This window comes from Pristiophorus japonicus, chromosome 11 (genome assembly GCF_044704955.1).
Source record: "Pristiophorus japonicus isolate sPriJap1 chromosome 11, sPriJap1.hap1, whole genome shotgun sequence".
Taxonomy (NCBI): Eukaryota; Metazoa; Chordata; class Chondrichthyes; family Pristiophoridae; genus Pristiophorus; species Pristiophorus japonicus.
In genome coordinates, this window is record NC_091987.1 from 64,263,279 (window position 1) to 64,283,651 (window position 20,373).

The 20,373-nt window shown below is 45.0% G+C and overlaps 1 protein-coding gene across 9 annotated transcripts in view; it reads right to left on the reverse strand.

Moving 5' to 3' along the window:
- Nucleotides 1–20,373, reverse strand: part of slc35a5 (solute carrier family 35 member A5) — a 48,301-nt gene that overhangs the window by 25,442 nt on the left and 2,486 nt on the right. For 2 of the 9 annotated variants that reach the window (XM_070893447.1, XM_070893454.1), the window contains exons 2-5: nucleotides 9,198–9,274; nucleotides 7,897–8,013; nucleotides 5,694–5,770; nucleotides 5,222–5,368 (exon numbers count right to left, since the gene is read on the reverse strand). In XM_070893447.1, the coding sequence (XP_070749548.1) occupies nucleotides 5,222–5,345 (124 nt within the window). In that variant the 5' untranslated portion in view covers nucleotides 5,346–5,368; nucleotides 5,694–5,770; nucleotides 7,897–8,013; nucleotides 9,198–9,274. Of the gene's footprint in view, nucleotides 1–3,694; nucleotides 3,800–5,221; nucleotides 5,369–5,693; nucleotides 5,771–6,519; nucleotides 6,667–7,896; nucleotides 8,014–9,197; nucleotides 9,275–19,907; nucleotides 20,144–20,373 lie in introns of those variants that run through there. The other 7 variants (XM_070893449.1, XM_070893448.1, XM_070893451.1 and 4 more) reach the window with 7 other exon arrangements.

Genomic DNA, 20,373 nt, shown 5'->3' on the forward strand with positions numbered 1-20,373 from the left:
CTGATGATTTTAAACAAAGAAAATGATATTTGATCTGATTATGGTAATTGTAAAGCATAGATTGTATGTCTAATAATGTCGCATTGCTTTGGCAAAAGCTGCTCCTGTGAAACAACAAATAAATTGCTGTTATTAAAAGGATGCATTTGAGACCTTAGGCAGCTAATATCTGAAACAGTTTCATTGACATGGCCTACATTATTTCTTCTCTTCTTAGGCAGACCCTCAGAGTGGAGGATGACTTGCTTCCACACTAATATTAGTTCTCAGGTAACTGACTGATGAATCCAATGCGGGACCTACAGTCTCTGTCACAGGTGGGGCAGACAGTGGTTGAAGGAAAGAATGGATGGGGTGCTTGGGTTGTCGTGCGGACCTTCCGCTGTTTGCATTTGGCTTCTGCTTGCTCCCGGCGAAGAGACTCGAGGTGTTCGACGCCTTCCCGGATGCTTCTCCACTTTGAGAGGTCTTAGGGATTCGCAGGTGTCGGTGGGAATGCTGCACTTTTTCATAGAGGCTTTGAGGGTGTCCTTGAAGCATTTGCTCTGCCCACCTGGGACTCGCTTGTCGCGTCAGAGCTCCGAGTATAGCGCTTGTTTTGGGAGTCAAGTATCGGGCATGCAGACGATGTGGCCCGTCCATCGGAGCTGATCGAGCGGGGTCAATGCTTCGATGCTGGGGATGTTGGCCTGAGCAAGAACATAGACGTTGGTGCACCAACCTGCCAATGGATTTTCAGGATCTTGCGGAGGCAGCGTTGGTGGTACTTCTCCAGCGCTTTGAGGTGTCTGCTGTACATAGTCCATGTCTCTGAGCATATAGGAGGGCGGATATCACTCATCATCATAGGCAGTCCCTTGAAATTGAGGAAGACTTGCTTCCACTCTAAAAGTGAGCTCCCAAGTGACTACAGTCCAATACGGGAATTACAGTCTCTGTCACAGGTGGGACAGACAGTCGTTGAAGGAAAGGGTGGGTGGGGAGTCTGGTTTGCTGCACGCTCCTTCTGCTGCCTGTGCTTGCTTTATGCATGCTCTCAGCGACGAGACTCGAGGTGCTCAGTGCCCTCCCGGATGCTCTTCCTTCAGTTAGGGCGGTCTCTGGACAGGGACTCCCAATGTCGTTGGGGGTGATGCATTTTGTCAAGGAGGCTTCGAGGGTGTCTTTGAAACATTTCCCCTGCCCATCTGGGGCTCGCTTGCCATGTTGGAGTTCCGAGTAAAGCGCTTGCTTTGGGAATCTTGTGTCAGGCATGCGAACAATGTGGCCTGCCCAACGGAGCTGGTCAGTGCTTTGATGCTGGGGATGTTGGCCTGATCGAGAACACTGATGTTGTTAGTATCACTACTGCTGTGTAGACCATGAGCTTGGTACCGGGTTTGAGGTCCTGGTCGTCACTCTCTTCCTCAGGCGACCGAAGGCTGCACTGGCACACTGAAGGCGGTGTTGACAGTAGGCTATCACAGTATGGAAAATGGTTCACGTTGTCCAAGGCTTCGTCATGGATTTTGATAATCGGGGGACAGTACTGTGTGGCGGGGGCTGGTTGCTAGAGAACCTTGTCTTACAGATGTTTAGTATAAGGGATGTCTCCGTAAGATCCTGTAAATCCCCTGGGAGGACAGGCGCACCGACATCAGTGTCCTCTCCCAGACTAACATCCCCAGCGTTGAAGCATTGACCACATTCGATCAACTTCACTGGGCAGGCCACATAGTTCGCATGCCAGACACGAGACTCCCTAAGTAATTGCTCTATGCGGAGCTCCTTCACGGCAAACGAGCCAAAGGCGGGCAGCGGAAACGTTACAAGGACACCCTCAAAGCCTCTCTGGTAAAGTGCATCACCACTGACACCTGGGAGTCCATGGGCGAAGACCGCTCTAGGTGGAGAAAGTGCATCTGAGAGGGCTTTGAGCTCTTCAAATCTGAACGCCGCAAGCGTGAAGAGGTCAGGCGCAGGCAGCGGAAGGAGCGTGCGACAAGTCAATCCCACCCCCCACCTCTTCCCCAGACAAATGTCTGTCCCACCTGTGACAGGGTCTGTGGCTCTCGTATTGGACTGTTCATTCACCAAAGGACTCACTTTAGGAGTGGAATCAAGTCTTCCTCGATTCCGAGTGACTGCCTATGATGATGATGATGTAAGGCCCATACTCTCATACGCTTCAGTGAAGGTGTTGATTTTGGTTTGTAGTTCGACCTTCGAGTGTGCGTCGTCTGCATACTGTAATTCAATGACAGAGGCTGGGACGACCTTGGATCTGGACTGGAGGCGACAGAGGTTGAACTGTAGATTAGCTCTACTCCAGCGGGGAGCTTATTGAGGGGGAGGTGGAGCATTGCAGCAAGGAAGATCGAGGAGAGCATTGGTGCAATGACACAGCCTTGCTTGACCCTGGTCCGGACGTGTATTGGGTCTGTGGTGGATCCGTTGGCCAGGATCACGGCTTGCATGTCATCGTGAAGCAGGCAGAGGATGGTGACAAACTTTTGAAGGCAGCCAAATTTGAGGAGGACACTCCATAATACCTCACGGTTGACAGTGTCGAAGGCCTTTGTGAGGTCAAAGAAGGCCATGTACAGAGGTTGGTGCTGCTCCTTGCATTTCTCTTGAATTTGACGTGCAACGAAGATCATGCCCATTGTGCCACTTAGTGGTCCACAATGCATACTTGTAGCAGACACACCAGACACCTTCCAACATAAGTCTCTTTAGTGTAGGTTCACTAACAAGTAACAAGATTTCCTCAATGGAGATGTGTGTTAACGATCAGCAAGTGTAAAAGCCCCTACAATCATTTGTATTTGTACATACATTAATGAGGTCCCAAAAAAATTACATTTGAGTTGTCAAATTTTAGTTCTTATCCTATTTGTGGTAAGCTCATTCTTTTGTCAAAATAAATTTGTTTATGTCTGAATAATGCAGCAATTGCTTTTCTTTGTTGTCTGCAAGAGAAGGTATTTCCAGTCATAAGAATTTTAATTCTTCCTTCAATATAACCAATTGCTATAACTAGAAGGTGAAGATAGAAAGTCATGTTTATAAACTAGAATTCTCACAAGTAATTATTTTATGGTCACTAATAATTGTGAAGCTACTTTAGTTTGCTGACCTATTTCTTAGGACAATTTTACATTTGAACACTGGATGGCAGTAAGTGTATTTCTTGAGATTTTACTTTTGTAAAGTAGCACAACATTCAGGTGCAGTTGAAGGAAACTAACGGGACAGGCATCTCAAGTATGTCACTGGTGCACAGAATTAAGGATCACAATTGTGCTGAGGCGGCAAAGAACATGTCAATGGGTAAATCTCAGAGCCGCAATCATCAATGGCAGAAGAGTAATATTTTTGGAAACACAAGAGCTAATTTTAAAGCTTTGTAGAACGTTTTAGTTGCAGGTCTAAACATTACAATTATTTCTAACACCAAGATTCTTTTAATTGAGGGGGAAAAATCTTAATGGCTTCATTAATAAACCAATTGAGTGATAAACTATTTGTGCAGTCTTATTTTTCAACATTCATGTATTAAGAATTGTAATTGCAGCAAATTTGAACCATTATGAAGTAATTTACACTCCTCATCCACAATTATGATTATATGCACATGCTACACAAATAACCACACAATATGCACCACAAGAAGGACTCATTATTGTTGTTCTTAAATAAAATTCCAACTCACTGTTCTTAAATTTGGTTTTCAATCAACTCAGAGAAACATAAGTTAATCAGGGCCAGTCAGCAGAAATTTCTAAAAGGCAGGTCATGCTTGACTAATCTCGGAATTCTTTTGAAGAAATAATGAGAGATGAGGAAATGCAATTAGTGTGGTTTATATGGATTTTTAAATTGAATTTAATAAGGTACAACATTAAAGATTTATGGCATAGATGGAACATGGCACAAGGATTTAAGGATTAGATAGCCACAGTAAAATAGAGTTGATTGGAGGTCAGAAAGCAAAGGGTAGTACTGGTAAAAGAAGATTTCATATACTGGTCAATCCATGCTGTAAGCTTTTTGTAGCTTTGATATCCTTTCTATAATAGGGCACCAAAACTGCTCACAGTAGCGAGCCTAACCATTATCTTGTTGAAATATTGTTGAATAATGCACACCAAATATTGAACCACATCCGTAGCTCTGTTTACATTCATTTTGTCTTAACACAACCCCTCAGAACATCCTAACATTAAAATTCTTGTATTAATAGTGTCACTACCCCACATTTTCCCCTCTCCATCACTATTGAAAATATTTTAACGATCTATATATCTGCATCCCCAAGTCGCTGTTGCTCCATTAGACTGAGAATTCAATGCATTTTTCCACAAAATGTGTAAAATGTGGGAGGGGGGTCACGGGGTTAAAACGGTACATATCTGAAACCTGACCCCCAACCTGCTGCGAGTGCGCCTACTTCCGCAGCATAGTTGGTTGCATCAAAGTTCTACGATTATAATATGTTAATAAGGCTACCAGATTTGATAGGCTTTAACGCTGGCCGGTCAGGTTTCCCAGGTCTCGATATGCCCAGCGACTAAAGGGAAGCGTGTGCAGCTGGGTCAAGCAGGCTTTTTAGAGCACTGCTTGTGCGCCAGGAATGCTCCCCCAAACCCCAAACCCCCGAACCAAATCTTCTGCCATGATCGGCCAACCCCATCGCGATCTGTCGACCCACCCTCCAAATTCACGATCCCGAGCCTCCCCCCCTCACGACTGCTGGTTAGAGCGCTCCCCCACCCCCTTCTGCCCCACACTCTTTGCGTCTCTCCCCGCGATCTTCCAACCTCCCCACACTGCACCCCCCCACCCAGCTACTTTACCCCGAACGTTCCTTCCCATCCTCCCTCCTTGTTGTCACACTCTGACCCCACCCCACCCCACTATGCCCCGATCTTTCCCTCCCTCCCTGTTTCCGTGCTCCAAGCCACCCCACTATGTCCCGATCTTTTCCGATTTCCAGGGTCTGTCGCCAGTGGTCCTCAGCTGTGACTTTCAATTTAGCCATCTGAACCTCTGCATTCCAGGCTTCCCCCTCCTCTCCACCCTCCCCCACTTCGTAAACATGCACCCCACTCCCTCCCTAAAAATATCAAATGAACACGTCGTTATCAGACTACAAATAAAACTCGCAAGGTTACATTTCAGAATATCATGTTTTTTGTGATTAAATGTTTAGAAAAGTAAACAGAGCAATTCCTGGCACCTTCATTAGCAGAAAACTTCATTAGGAGAACCCGACTGCAGCCAAGGACGACGTACACCGCACCCAACAACAGTGTATACACCAATGAACGGGAACAAAAGAAAGCACAGGATTTGAATACCATTTCCAACTCTGGTATTTGAGTACCTGACAACAACAAAATGCAAAAGGTACAGATATTTAGAGACCAGGCTACCTAAAGTAGTTGCCAAAAATGCAATTGTACAATTTCAACTTTTCTTAACCAAGTTTTGAAATATCACTTTACATTTAGGGAATTATTCGATACACAGCAAACTTATTCAGTGAGTTACTAAACTATACAGACCAAAGAAGGTACTGTGTTCATTCCGCAGCCTATACTGAGCAAACAGCTGTCAGCCAGGATAAACGCCGGGATAGTACATTTGGCTTTTGTCCTTGCTTAGGAAGAAACAGGTGAATTAAAAAAGTCAAGAGTTCCTGATCCTACCTGCTAATCAGTGACTGATGCAAGAAGCTTACATAGGATGTTGTTCAAAGCAAGTCTGAGATCTTCTGCAATGTTTCCTGTAATCATATAATCTGAAATTATGTAATTAGCACCTATGGAATCAAACACCAGCAATACTACTTGTCAATTACTTGGCACAAAACCTATGTTTTTATTAAACTTTTGACTTACTGTGAGAAATGAGCATGAGATCTGGTAGTAACCAGAGAGACTACATTATCGATACATTTTGCTTTCTAATTCGGATTCAAAAAGATCTCAACATTTTAAAAAAATGTTTTAAGAGTGGGAAGGCATCAAGTAGGAAAGAGAGAGACCAATAACGGTTCTTTCAATGAAAGCCAGAACGTCTTGAGCAGGAGTGAACAATTATTTGGGCTGGAGGGCCACTTAACAAGTTCTGGTGAGGTGGTGAGGGCTGCCCACCAATGTTCCTCCTAAGACACGTATCCGCACGGTCACACGCCAATCATGTGGTCCCGCTCAGGCCGCACCCCAGCTCCTGCCGCTGGACGAGATTCTGCACATGTGCGGCTGCATAGTGGCTGACCGCGCAGAAAATTTAAAGGGTCCACATGCAAAAAATAATTAGAGGGAACATTTCATAAACATAAACATTGCATAAACATAAATTCAGAGAGTAGTCAGATGCTAGCTTAAATACACACCATGAAATTGATACTGCTTAGAAATGAATCAAAGATAAAAGTTGAAAATGTTGTGGTATCTTGAGGTCTCTGTAAATCAGTGCTGTGAAATAGAACTGTACGCTTTTTAAGAGCCTGTGTCAGCATCAATTTCCCACCTCAGTCATCTTTATGTCGTTCTGCAAAGATTACTAATCCCATCCCAATTGGTGCCAGATGAGAACTTCTCTGGGTACCGGAAGAGGAAAGACGCAACACCGGTCACTTTCTCCGATAAAAGAGTTGTGGATATGAGCAGCTGTGACTCCACTCTAAAATGGATAGGGCATAGTCAGTACACAGTGCATTCTGGGTACCGACATCCGCCATTGGGGCCCAGAATTACGGAACGGATCTTTTTAAGATCTGGCTGGGAAAATCACTTTTGCGAATTATTAATTTGAATGAAGTACGGCTATGTTTTTTCCTTGGCTGCAGTTCGTTTCTGTCTCGACCCATGAGAAGTGAAAGTGGATAGACGAATGTGCAGCTCGAGCTCCGACTCACGTTCTATTTCTGTCCCATCCAGTGGACCGGATAGAATGACTTGGTGGGCTGGATATGGCCCTCGGGCCGTATTTTGCCTACCACTGGTCTTGAGGAACCATCACTTAGGAAGCTCGCTGATGCCATATAAATTTTTTTTCAATTATCTGAATCAATACTCTCAATGCCGTGCTTTGTTAAAAACAATTCTACGTTATCAGTTTCTTTACATTTTAAGTAGTTATCACAATGCACAACAGCGCTGATGATAATAAAAACCGAATGTGCTAGAAATCTCAACATGTCAGGTAGCATCTGTGGAGAGAGAAACACGGTTAACGTTTCAGGTCAATGACCCTTCGTCAGAACTGGCGAATGTTCGAAATGAATGGATTCTTAAGGAGTCCTTTTCTCTCTCCACCGATGCTGCCTGACACACTGAGGTTTTCAGCATTTTCTGTTTTTATTTCAGACTCCAACATCTGCTGTATTTTGCTTTTGTATTAGTGCTGATGATAAGTTGGCTGATGCACTGCTTATCATACCATGTAATGCACAATGTACTATTCTGCTGGCAAGGTAAAGCTTTGTCTCTAAGACCATAAAGTCTAGTTTTAAAAATGTAAACTTTTTTTGATCTGCGAACCTTGAAAATTGGAATGTGCTTGTCCGTTTCAAGCTCTAACTGAGAAACACACAGGGGCTCAAATTGATCTTCAGCGAAAGCATGAAACGGCCGATAGCGAATCGGTAGACCGTTTTACATCACGCCCGATTGTTTATCTCCATTGATGTCACACTCGGATAAAGCATGTGTATACTGTAATTCTTGAAAGAAAATGTTACTTCTGTCAAAATTATTCAGATTGTTTGTCAGATAAACTTACTGTTTTTGAGGGAGGTATGCTGCAGATTATAGACTTTTGATAAATTAAAAGGCAAATTAAACTTTATAACAAATTAAACAAATTTAATAAAAACACAAATGTGAATATTCATGCAGCACTTACTGTACTAATTGATGGTCCTTTGAGAAAACTTAATGGATGTCTGTGGGTTGGCACACCTCAGTCATGCCAAACTTCACCATTTGTCTAAATTCTCTTGCACAACAGACTGGAAGTTACCTAAGTAATGTAATAAAAAAGTCAAATTAAATTGTACAAGCAAATATCATTATTAAGAATTCAGGAATCAAGATTATCAAGTTTTTCCTAAAGTTCATTCAATTTTTCACACCTGGCTTTCTGCTTCTAAACAAAATTTAGTGAAACCTAAAAATCATTCGTAAAATTTGCTAATCTATTGATTATTTTTCCACACTTTACGAAATGGTGTGCAGCATATTTGTAAATCATTGGATTGTTGCACCTGCAATTGGCATGATGCTGCATTCTCTGCTGTTTACAAGGTATAACTAGAAACAGAGCTGGGAAAATAGCAAATGGTGACAGTTTTTTTGATCAGGAAAAATGATGTTCAATTAACAGTAACTGGAAAAGTGAGAGTGTGTATGCTGCAACATTTATTTATACCCGTTCACTCATATGTGGCATGCATCTATTTGGTCCTGAAAGCTGCATAGAATGGACTCTTGAGAGGGTGGGGGGGGGGGGGGGGGTGGCTAAAGGAAGTTTTTACCCATAAGGATGTGTGGGTTTGGGGCGGGTGGGAGGTAAAAAAAATTAATCTCAAACCCAACCCCAACTTGCCCAATTCCAACTTTAACAGAGGTGGGTTGAGGGCGGGTGACAATCCGCTCTTAGGAGACGGGCAATGTTCACTATAAGCTGCGCGGCCTTGCAGCTCTGTCGGTCCCACGCAGCCAAAGACTGGCGTTTTCAATGTTAAGTTTCACGCATGCGCAAAACTGTGAATGGGCCGCACAGCACCTTATAAAGGGGCTGCACACAGGTAAACATTGGAACCAGGTCAGTCAGTAAAATCTTTCAAGGAGGCTGGGTGCCACCACTAACAGGATTTAAATTTTTAACCCATGGAATCCCAGTTTCCCATTGCTCGGGAATCCTAGCAGATAAAGGAGGCGAGAAGGGCTGGGTCTTTGAGGTAACTGTATTTATAGCACCGCTAGTGGGCCAGGAGGAGCTGGAGTGTTTCCTCCAGGCCCATAAGCCAACCTCTTTACACTCCTCGCGATCAGCCAACCCCTCCACAATCTTCTATTCCCTCCACTGCTCCGCAACGGCCCCCCGCAATCTCCTACTCCTCCACCTCTCCGCGATCCTTGACTCCACCCTCCACACCGATGATCTACTGCCCCCGCCCCTCATCCCCGCAATCTCTTACTTACCTGGCATATGCGCCACTGCTGCTTACCTGACAGACAGGCAGCAGCCTGTCAATCAGGCCGGCTGTTGTGCAGGAAACCTGATGAAAAAATATAAAAGACATCCTAGAGTTAATTTCTACAGGATGTATGGGAAACCCGTTCCCAGCCACAGTAAGTATTCGGGTCTTGGTCGCTAAAGAAACTTATGCCCATCCGCCGCCCATCCTCCGTCAGCTGGGATAACACAAACTAATAATTTCTCCACAGATGCTGTTCCATATTAAATCTCCTTGTAGAGATGTATAGATCTCATAGAAACATAGACATGGAAACATAGAAAATAGGTGCAGGAGTAGGCCATTCGGCCCTTCTAGCCTGCACCGCCATTCAATGAGTTCATGGCTGAACATGCAACTTCAGTACCCCATTCCTGCTTTCTCGCCATACCCCTTGATCCCCCTAATAGTAAGGACTACATCTAACTCCTTTTTGAATATATTTAGTGAATTGGCCTCAACTACTTTCTGTGGTAGAGAATGCCACAGGTTCACCACTCTCTGGGTGAAGAAGTTTCTCCTCATCTCAGTCCTAAATGGCTTACCCCTTATCCTTAGACTGTGACCCCCTGGTTCTGGACTTCCCCAACATTGGGAACATTCTTCCTGCATCTAACCTGTCTAAACCCGTCAGAATTTTAAACTTTTCTATGAGACCCCTCTCATTCTTCTGAACTCCAGTGAATACAAGCCCAGTTGATCCAGTCTTTCTTGATATGTCAGTCCCGCCATCCCATAGGTACCAACGACATAGGTAAAAAGAGGGATGAGGTCCTACGAAATGAATTTAAGGAGCTAGGAGCTAAATTAAAAAGTAGGACCTCAAAAGTAGTAATCTCGGGATTGCTACCAGTGCCACGTGATAGTCAGAGTAGGAATCGCAGAATAGCGCAGATGAATACATGGCTTGAGCAGTGGTGCAACAGGGAGGGATTCAAATTCCTGGGGCATTGGAACCGGTTCTGGGGGAGGTGGGACCAGTACAAACTGGACGGTCTGCACCTGGGCAGGACCGGAACCAATGTCCTAGGGGGAGTGTTTGCGAGTGCTGTTGGGGAGGATTTAAACTGATATGGCAGGGGGATGGGAACCAATGCAGGGAGACAGAGGGAAACAAAAAGGAGGCAAAAGCAAAAGACAGAAAGGAGATGAGGAAAAGTGGAGGGCAGAGAAACCCAAGGCAAAGAACAAAAAGGGCCACTGTACAGCAAAATTCTAAAAGGACAAAGAGTGTTAAAAGAACAAGCCTGAAGGCTTTGTGTCTTAATGCAAGGAGTATCCGCAATAAAGTGGATGAATTAACTGTGCAAATAGATGTTAACAAATATGATGTGATTGGGATTACGGAGACGTGGCTCCAGGATGATCAGGGCTGGGAACTCAACATCCAGGGGTATTCAACATTCAGGAAAGATAGAATAAAAGGAAAAGGAGGTGGGGTAGCATTGCTGGTTAAGGAGCAAATTAAGGCAATAGTTCGGAAGGACATTAGCTTGGATGCTGTGGAATCTATATGGGTAGAGCTGCAGAATACCAAAGGACAAAAAACGTTAGTGGGAGTTGTGTACAGACCTCCAAACAGTAGTAGTGATGTTGGGGAGGGCATCAAACATGAAATTAGGGGTGCGTGCAATAAAGGTGCAGCAGTTATAATGGCTGACTTTAATATGCACATAGATTGGGTTAACCAAACTGGAAGCAATACGGTAGAGGAGGATTTCCTGGAGTGCATAAGGGATGGTTTTTTAGACCAATATGTCGAGGAACCAACTAGGGGGAAGGCCATCTTAGACTGGGTGTTGTGTAATGAGAGAGGATTAATTAGTAATCTCGTTGTGCGAGGCCCCTTGGGGAAGAGTGACCATAATATGGTGGAATTCTGCATTAGGATGGAGAATGAAACAGTTAATTCAGAGACCATGGTCCAGAACTTAAAGAAGGGTAACTTTGAAGGTATGAGGCGTGAATTGGCTAGGATAGATTGGCGAATGATACTGAAGGGGTTGACTGTGGATGGGCAATGGCAGACATTTAGAGACCGCATGGATGAACTACAACAATTGTACATTCCTGTCTGTCGTAAAAATAAAAAAGGGAAGGTGGCTCAACCGTGGCTATCAAGGGAAATCAGGGATAGCATTAAAGCCAAGGAAGTGGCATACAAATTGGCCAGAAATAGCAGAGAACCCGGGGACTGGGAGAAATTTAGAACTCAGCAGAGGAGGACAAAGGGTTTGATTAGGGCAGGGAAAATTGAGTACGAGAAGAAGCTTGCAGGGAACATTAAGACGGATTGCAAAAGTTTCTATAGATATGTAAAGAGAAAAAGGTTAGTAAAGACAAACGTAGGTCCCCTGCAGTCAGAATCAGGGGAAGTCATAACGGGGAACAAAGAAATGGCGGACCAATTGAACAAGTACTTTGGTTCGGTATTCACTGAGGAGGACACAAACAACCTTCCGGATATAAAAGGGGTCGGAGGGTCTAGTAAGGAGGAGGAACTGAGGGAAATCCTTATTAGTCGGGAAATTGTGTTGGGGAAATTGATGGGATTGAAGGCCGATAAATCCCCAGGGCCTGATGGACTGCATCCCAGAGTACTTAAGGAGGTGGCCTTGGAAATAGTGGATGCATTGACAGTCATTTTCCAACATTCCATTGACTCTGGATCAGTTCCTATGGAGTGGAGGGTAGCCAATGTAACCCCACTTTTTAAAAAAGGAGGGAGAGAGAAAACAGGGAATTACAGACCGGTCAGCCTGACATCGGTAGTGGGTAAAATGATGGAATCAATTATTAAGGATGTCATCGCAGTGCATTTGGAAAGAGGTAATATGATAGGTCCAAGTCAGCATGGATTTGTGAAAGGGAAATCATGCTTGACAAATCTTCTCGAATTTTTTGAGGATGTTTCCAGTAGAGTGGACAAGGGAGAACCAGTCGATGTGGTATATTTGGACTTTCAGAAGGCTTTCGACAAGGTCCCACACAAGAGATTAATGTGCAAAGTTAAAGCACATGGGATTGGGGGTAGTGTGCTGACATGGATTGAGAACTGGTTGTCAGACAGGAAGCAAAGAGTAGGAGTAAATGGGGACTTTTCAGAATGGCAGGCAGTGACTAGTGGGGTACCGCAAGGTTCTGTGCTGGGGCCCCAGCTGTTTACACTGTACATTAATGATTTAGACGAGGGGATTAAATGTAGTATCTCCAAATTTGCGGATGACACTAAGTTGGGTGGCAGTGTGAGCTGCAAGGAGGATTCTATGAGGCTGAAGAGCGACTTGGATAGGTTAGGTGAGTGGGCAAATGCATGGCAGATGAAGTATAATGTGGATAAATGTGAGGTTATCCACTTTGGTGGTAAAAACAGAGAGACAGACTATTATCTGAATGGTGACAGATTAGGAAAAGGAGAGGTGCAACGAGATCTGGGTGTCATGGTACATCAGTCATTGAAGGTTGGCATGCAGGTACAGCAGGCGGTTAAGAAAGCAAATGGCATGTTGGCCTTCATAGCGAGGGGATTTGAGTACAAGGGCAGCGAGGTGTTGCTACAATTGTACAGGGCCTTGGTGAGGCCACACCTGGAGTATTGTGTACAGTTTTGGTCTCCTAACCTGAGGAAGGACATTCTTGCTATTGAGGGAGTGCAGCGAAGGTTCACCAGACTGATTCCCGGGATGGCGGGACTGACCTATCAAGAAAGACTGGATCAACTGGGCTTGTATTCACTGGAGTTCAGAAGAATGAGAGGGGACCTCATAGAAACGTTTAAAATTCTGACGGGGTTAGACAGGTTAGATGCAGGAAGAATGTTCCCAATGTTGGGGAAGTCCAGAACCAGGGGACACAGTCTAAGGATAAGGGGGAAGCCATTTAGGACTGAGATGAGGAGGAATTTCTTCACCCAGAGAGTGGTGAACCTGTGGAATTCTCTACCACAGAAAGTTGTTGAGGCCAATTCACTAAATATATTCAAAAAGGAGTTAGATGAAGTCCTTACTACTAGGGGAATCAAGGGGTATGGTGAGAAAGCAGGAATGGGGTACTGAAGTTGCATGTTCAGCCATGAACTCATTGAATGGCGGTGCAGGCTAGAAGGGCCGAATGGCCTACTCCTGCACCTATTTTCTATGTTTCTATGTTTCCTCCTCCCCTCCCTCCCGCGGGAAGAATGGGCGCCTCAGGCTGACTGCAGCATTCTCCGTGCCTTCACACAGGTAGGAAGATGGTTTATTTAATCTTTGCTTTGCTTATAAATGTTTATTCAGGTTGGATTTATTTGTATAATATTTGTAGAAGTATAAATAAGGATTTATTGTAGAATTTAATGACTTCCCTTCCCCCCCCACCTCGTTCTGGACGCCTAATTTGTAACCTGCCCCTGATTTTTTAATGTGTAGAACAGGTTTTTTCAGTTCTACAAAAATCTTCACATGCTCCATTCTAACTTAGTTTGGAGTACGTTTTCACTGTGGAAACTTTGAAATCAGGCGTCAGTGGCCAGACACGCCCCCTTTTGAAGAAAAAATTCTGTTCCAAAGTAGAACTGTTCTACCTGACGAGAACTGCAGAAAAAAAAATGTGGAGAATTGCGATTGCTAAGATAGTCCGTTCTCCACCAGTTGCTCCTAAAAATCAGGCGCAAATCATGTGGAAACTTGGGCCCATTCTCTCTGTATCCACTCTATTAAAACCTTTCATAATTTTTAAAGACTTCTATTAGGTCACCCCTCAGCCTTCTTTCCCCCACCCCGCAAGAGAAAAGAGACCCAGCCTGTTCATCCTTTCCGGATATGTACACCCTCGCATTTCTGGTATCATCCTTGTAAATCTTCTCTGCACCCTCTCCAGTGCCTCAATCAACCGAAAACACAGCGTCAGTTTTCATATGTACGCTGATAACACCCAGCTCTATCTCACTACCAGTTCTCTCGGCCCCGCATGGTCTCTGAATTGTCAAGACTGCTTGTCCGACATCCAGCTCTGGATGAGCAGAAATATTCTCCAATTGAATATTAGGAAGATCGAAGCCATTGTTTTCGGTCACCGCCACAAACTCCATTCCCTAGCCACTGACTCCATCCCTCTCCCCAACTTCTGTCTGAGGCTGAACCAGACTGTTCGCAACCTTGGTGTCATATTTGACCCTGAAATTAGCTTTTGACTACATATCCACAGCCAAACTATTTCCACCTCCGTAACATCGGCCATCTCCGCTCTTGCCTCAGCTCATCCGCTGCTGAAGCCCTTATCCATGCCTTTGTTACCTCTAGACATGACTACTTTAACGCACTACTGGCCAGCCTCCCACATTCTACCCTACATAAACTAGAGGTGATCCAAAACTCGGCTGCCCATGTCCTAACTCGCACCAAGTCCTGCTCACCCATCACCCCCGTGCTCACTGACCGACACTGGCTCCCGGTTAAGCAACACCTCGATTACAAAATTCTCATCCTTGTTTTCAAATCTGTCCATGACCTCGACCCTCCCTATCTCTGTAATCTCCTCCAGCCCCACAACACCACCCCCCGCCCCCGAGATGTCTGCGCTCCTTTATTTCTGCCCTCGAGCATCCCGATTATAATCGCTCAGCCATTGGTGGCCGTGCCTTCTGTTGCCTAGGCCATAAGCTCTGGAATTCCCTGCCTAAACCTCTTTACTTCTCTTTCCTCCTTCAAAATGCTCCTTAAAACCTACCTCTTTGGCCAAGCTTTTGGTCACCTGCCCTAATTTCTCCTTATGCGGCTCGATGTCAAATTTTTTATCTCATAATACTCCTATGAAGCGCCTTGGGATGTTACACTATGTTAAAGGCGCTATATAAATACAAGTTGTTGTTGTTGTTATATCCTTTTTATGATATGGTGACCAGAACTATATGTAGTCCTCTATGGGGTGGATTTCAGCTCCTCTCCACTCCGTTTATCACCCTGGAGCGGCGGCAATGATGGAGGTGAGGTGTTCCGAGCATGCGGTCAGCCTCCAGTGCCCCGCAGAGGTCCTCGGGTCCGGTTCAGCAGCGGCGTGGGGCAGCTCTGCCCGGAAAAACTGCGCCAGTGTGCAATGCTCCTGGTTGCGATACTGGCCTGAGTTTTGACTCTTGCCCAACCTGTACACCTCGAAGTGAGCCCCGCAGTGACCGCCTGGGAAATCAGGCAGTCCAACGATACCAACAGCAGAGAAGTAAGTAATGGACTCCTAAGGCAAGTGTGATTGTTTTTTCTTTTAATTTTTTTTCGAGATTTGTGTTGTGGTGGCGTGGGCAATGTTTTGGGAATGTTTTTGTGGCTTTTTCTTTCGGGTTTTTTCTCCCCCCAGGTATCTCTTGGAGTGCTCCCGGCCTGACTTGTTAGGGCGATGGATGGTAAACTCTTGAGCTAAGAGAGGTGTACAACGCGTCCCTTAGCGCTGCATCCTGATTCAGGGCCCAGCTGCCCAACGTTATTTACTGAGGCACAAACTGTCCCCGAACGCAAACTTTACCGCCCCACCACCATTACCGCCCCAATAGTGATAGTGATAGGGGATTCAATTGTAAGGGGAATAGATAGGCGTTTCTGCGGCCGCAACCGAGACTCCAGGATGGTATGTTGCCTCCCTGGTGCAAGGGTCAAGGATGTCTCGGAGCGGGTGCAGGACATTCTAAAAAGGGAGGGAGAACAGCCAGTTGTTGTGGTGCACGTTGGTACCAATGACATAGGTAAAAAAAGGGATGAGTTCCTACGAAATGAATTTAAGGAGCTAGGAGCTAAATTAAAAAGTAGGACCTCAAAAGTAGTAATCTCGGGATTGCTACCAGTGCCACGTGATAGTCAGAGTAGGAATCGCAGGATAGCTCAGATGAATACGTGGCTTGAGCAATGGTGCAGCAGGGAGGGATTCAAATTCCTGGGGCATTGGAACCGGTTCTGGGAGAGGTGGGACCAGTACAATCCGGACGGTCTGCACCTGGGCAGAATCGGAACCAATTTCCTCGGGGGAGTGTTTGCTAGTGCTGTTGGGGAGGAGTTAAACTAATATGGCAGGGGGATGGAAACCAATGCAGGGAGATAGAGGGAAACAAAAAGGAGACAAAAACAAAAGACAGAAAGGAGATGAGGAAAAGTGGAGGGCAGAGAAACCCAAGGCAAAGAACAAAAAGGGCCATTCTACAGCAAAATTCTAAAAGGACAGAGGGTGTTAAAAAAACAAGCCTAAAGGCTTTGTGTCTTAATGCAAGGAGTATCCGCAATAAAGTGGATGAATTAACTGTGCAAATAGATGTTAACAAATATGATGTGATTGGGATTACGGAGACGTGGCTCCAGGATGATCAGGGCTGGGAACTCAACATCCAGGGGTATTCAACATTCAGGAAGGATAGAATAAAAGGAAAAGGAGGTGGGGTAGCATTGCTGGTTAAGGAGGAGATTAAGGCAATAGTTAGGAAGGACATTAGCTTGGATGCTGTGGAATCTATATGGGTAGAGCTGCAGAACACCAAAGGGCAAAAAACGTTAGTGGGAGTTGTGTACAGACCTCCAAACAGTAGTAGTGATGTTGGGGAGGGCATCAAACATGAAATTAGGGGTGCGTGCAATAAAGGTGCAGCAGTTATAATGGGTGACTTTAATATGCACATAGATTGGGCTAACCAAACTGGAAGCAATACGGTGGAGGAGGATTTTCTGGAGTGCATAAGGGATGGTTTTTTAGACCAATATGTCGAGGAACCAACTAGGGGGGAGGCCATCTTAGACTGGGTGTTATGTAATGAGAGAGGATTAATTAACAATCTCATTGTGCGAGGCCCCTTGGGGAAGAGTGACCATAATATGGTGGAATTCTGCATTGGGATGGAGAATGAAACAGTTAATTCAGAGACCATGGTCCAGAACTTAAAGAAGGCATGAGGCGTGAATTGGCTGGGATGGATTGGCAAATGATACTTAAGGGGTTGACTGTGGATGGGCAATGGCAGACATTTAGAGACCGCATGGATGAACTACAACAATTGTACATTCCTGTCTGGCATAAAAATAAAAAAGGGAAGGTGGCTCAACCGTGGCTATCAAGGGAAATCAGGGATAGTATTAAAGCCAAGGAAGTGGCATACAAATTGGCCAGAAATAGCAGCGAACCTGGGGACTGGGAGAAATTTAGAACTCAGCAGAGGAGGACAAAGGGTTTGATTAGGGCAGGGAAAATGGAGTATGAGAAGAAGCTTGCAGGGAACATTAAGACGGATTGCAAAAGTTTCTATAGATATGTAAAGAGAAAAAGGTTAGTAAAGACAAACGTAGGTCCCCTGCAGTCAGAATCAGGGGAAGTCATAACGGGGAACAAAGAAATGGCGGACCAATTGAACAAGTACTTTGATTCGGTATTCACGAAGGAGGACACGAACAACCTTCCGGTTATAAAAGGGGTCGGGGGGTCTAGTAAGGAGGAGGAACTGAGGGAAATCCTTATTAGCCGGGAAATTGTGTTGGGGAAATTGATGGGATTGAAGGCCGATAAATCCCCAGGGCCTGATGGACTGCAACCCAGAGTACTTAAGGAGGTGGCCTTGGAAATAGTGGATGCGTTGACAGTCATTTTCCAACATTCCATTGACTCTGGATCAGTTCCTATGGAGTGGAGGGTAGCCAATGTAACCCCACTTTTTAAAAAAGGAGGGAGAGAGAAAACAGGGAATTATAGACCGGTCAGCCTGACATCGGTAGTGGGTAAAATGATGGAATCAATTATTAAGGATGTCATAGCAGTGCATTTGGAAAGAGGTGACATGATAGGTCCAAGTCAGCATGGATTTGTGAAAGGGAAAGCATGCTTGACAAATCTTCTGGAATTTTTTGAGGATGTTTCCAGTAGAGTGGATAAGGGAGAACCAGTTGATGTGGTATATTTGGACTTTTAGAAGGCGTTCGACAAGGTCCCACACAAGAGATTGATGTGCAAAGTTAGAGCACATGGGATTGGGGGTAGTGTACTGACATGGATTGAGAACTGGTTGTCATACAGGAAGCAAAGAGTAGGAGTAAATGGGGACTTTTCAGAATGGCAGGCAGTGACTAGTGGGGTACCGCAAGGTTCTGTGCTGGGGCCCCAGCTGTTTACACTGTACATTAATGATTTAGATGAGGGGATTAAATGTAGTATCTCCAAATTTGCGGATGACACTAAGTTGGGTGGCAGTGTGAGCTGCGAGGAGGATGCTGTGAGGCTGCAGAGCGACTTGGATAGGTTAGGTGAGTGGGCAAATGCATGGCAGATGAAGTATAATGTGGATAAATGTGAGGTTATCCACTTTGGTGGTAAAAACAGAGAGACAGACTATTATCTGAATGGTGACAGATTAGGAAAAGGGGAGGTGCAAAGAGACCTGGGTGTCATGGTACATCAGTCATTGAAGGTTGGCATGCAGGTGCAGCAGGCGGTTAAGAAAGCAAATGGCATGTTGGCCTTCATAGCAAGGGGATTTGAGTACAGGGGCAGGGAGATGTTGCTACAGTTGTACAGGGCATTGGTGAGGCCACACCTGGAGTATTGTGTACAGTTTTGGTCTCCTAACCTGAGGAAGGACATTCTTGCTATTGAGGGAGTGCAGCGAAGGTTCACCAGACTGATTCCCGGGATGGCGGGACTGACCTATCAAGAAAGACTGGATCAACTGGGCTTGTATTCACTGGAGTTCAGAAGAATGAGAGGGGACCTCATAGAAACTTTTAAAATTCTGACGGGGTTAGACAGGTTAGATGCAGGAAGAATGTTCCCAATGTTGGGGAAGTCCAGAACCAGAGGTCACAGTCTAAGGATAAGGGGTAAGCCATTTAGGACCGAGATGCGGAGGAACTTCTTCACCCAGAGAGTGGTGAATCTGTGGAATTCTCTACCACAGAAAGTTGTTGAGGCCAATTCACTAAATATATTCAAAAAAGGAGTTAGATGAGGTCCTTACTACTAGGGGGATCAAGGGGTATGGCGAGAAAGCAGGAATGGGGTACTGAAGTTGCATGTTCAGCCATGAACTCATTGAATGGCGATGCAGGCTAGAAGGGCCGAATGGCCTACTCCTGCACCTATTTTCTATGTTTCTATGTTTCTAAAAACATCAAAACCGAAAATCCAGCCCCAAGTGTGATCTCACCAAGTTCGATACAGGTTTAGCATAACTTCCCTACTTTTCAATTTTATACCTCTAGAAGTAAACCCTAGTGCTTGGTTTGCTTTTTTTTTTTAAATGGCCTTGCTAACCTGTGTCACAACTTTAAGTGATTTGTGTATTTGTACTCAGAGAACCCTTTGTTCCTCTATCCCACCTAGACTCGCGCCCTCCAATAAGTGACCTCTCTATTCTTCCTAGCAATATTTATCTGTGTTAAACTTCATTTGTCAATTATATGCCCATTCTGCGAGTTTATTAACGTCCTGCTGTAATTTGTTACAGTCCTCCGCAGTATTGATAACCCCCCCCCCACCAATTTGGTGTCACCTGCAAATTTAGAAATTGTGTTTTTGATTCCAAAGTCTAAATTGTTAATATAAATTGTGAACAACAGTGGTCCCAGCAATTCCCACTTTCTGTCACTCTAAATAGCTATACTTTACCCCTACTCTCTGCTTTCTGTCCTGAAGCCAGCTAGTTATCCATTCTGCTACTTGTCCCGACTCCACATTCTCTGACCTTATTCAACAGGTGGTGGCGTTCTTGAACCGCTGCAGTCCTTCTGGTGAAGTAACTGCCACAGTGCTGTTAGGGAGGGAGTTCCAGGATTTTTACCCAGCGGCGATGAAGGAACGACTGTATATTTTCAAGTCAGGATGGTGTGTAACTTGGAGGGGAACTTGCAGGTGATGATGCTCCCATACGCCTGCTGCCCTTGTCCTTCTCGGTGGTAGAGGTCGCAGGTCTGGGAGGAGCTGCCCAAGTTAGTTACATAACAGAGAAGTTAAGGAAGGGAATTAAAATCCAAATCATCAAGTAGGCAACACTACTGTACAACAATAAGGCTGACAAGTCCCCTGGACCTGTTGGCCTGAATTCTAGGGTCTTAAATGAAGTGGCTGCAGAGATAGTGGATGCATTGGTTGTCATCTTCCAAACTTCCCAAGGTTCTGGAAAGCTCCCAGCGCATTGGAAAACCGCAAAT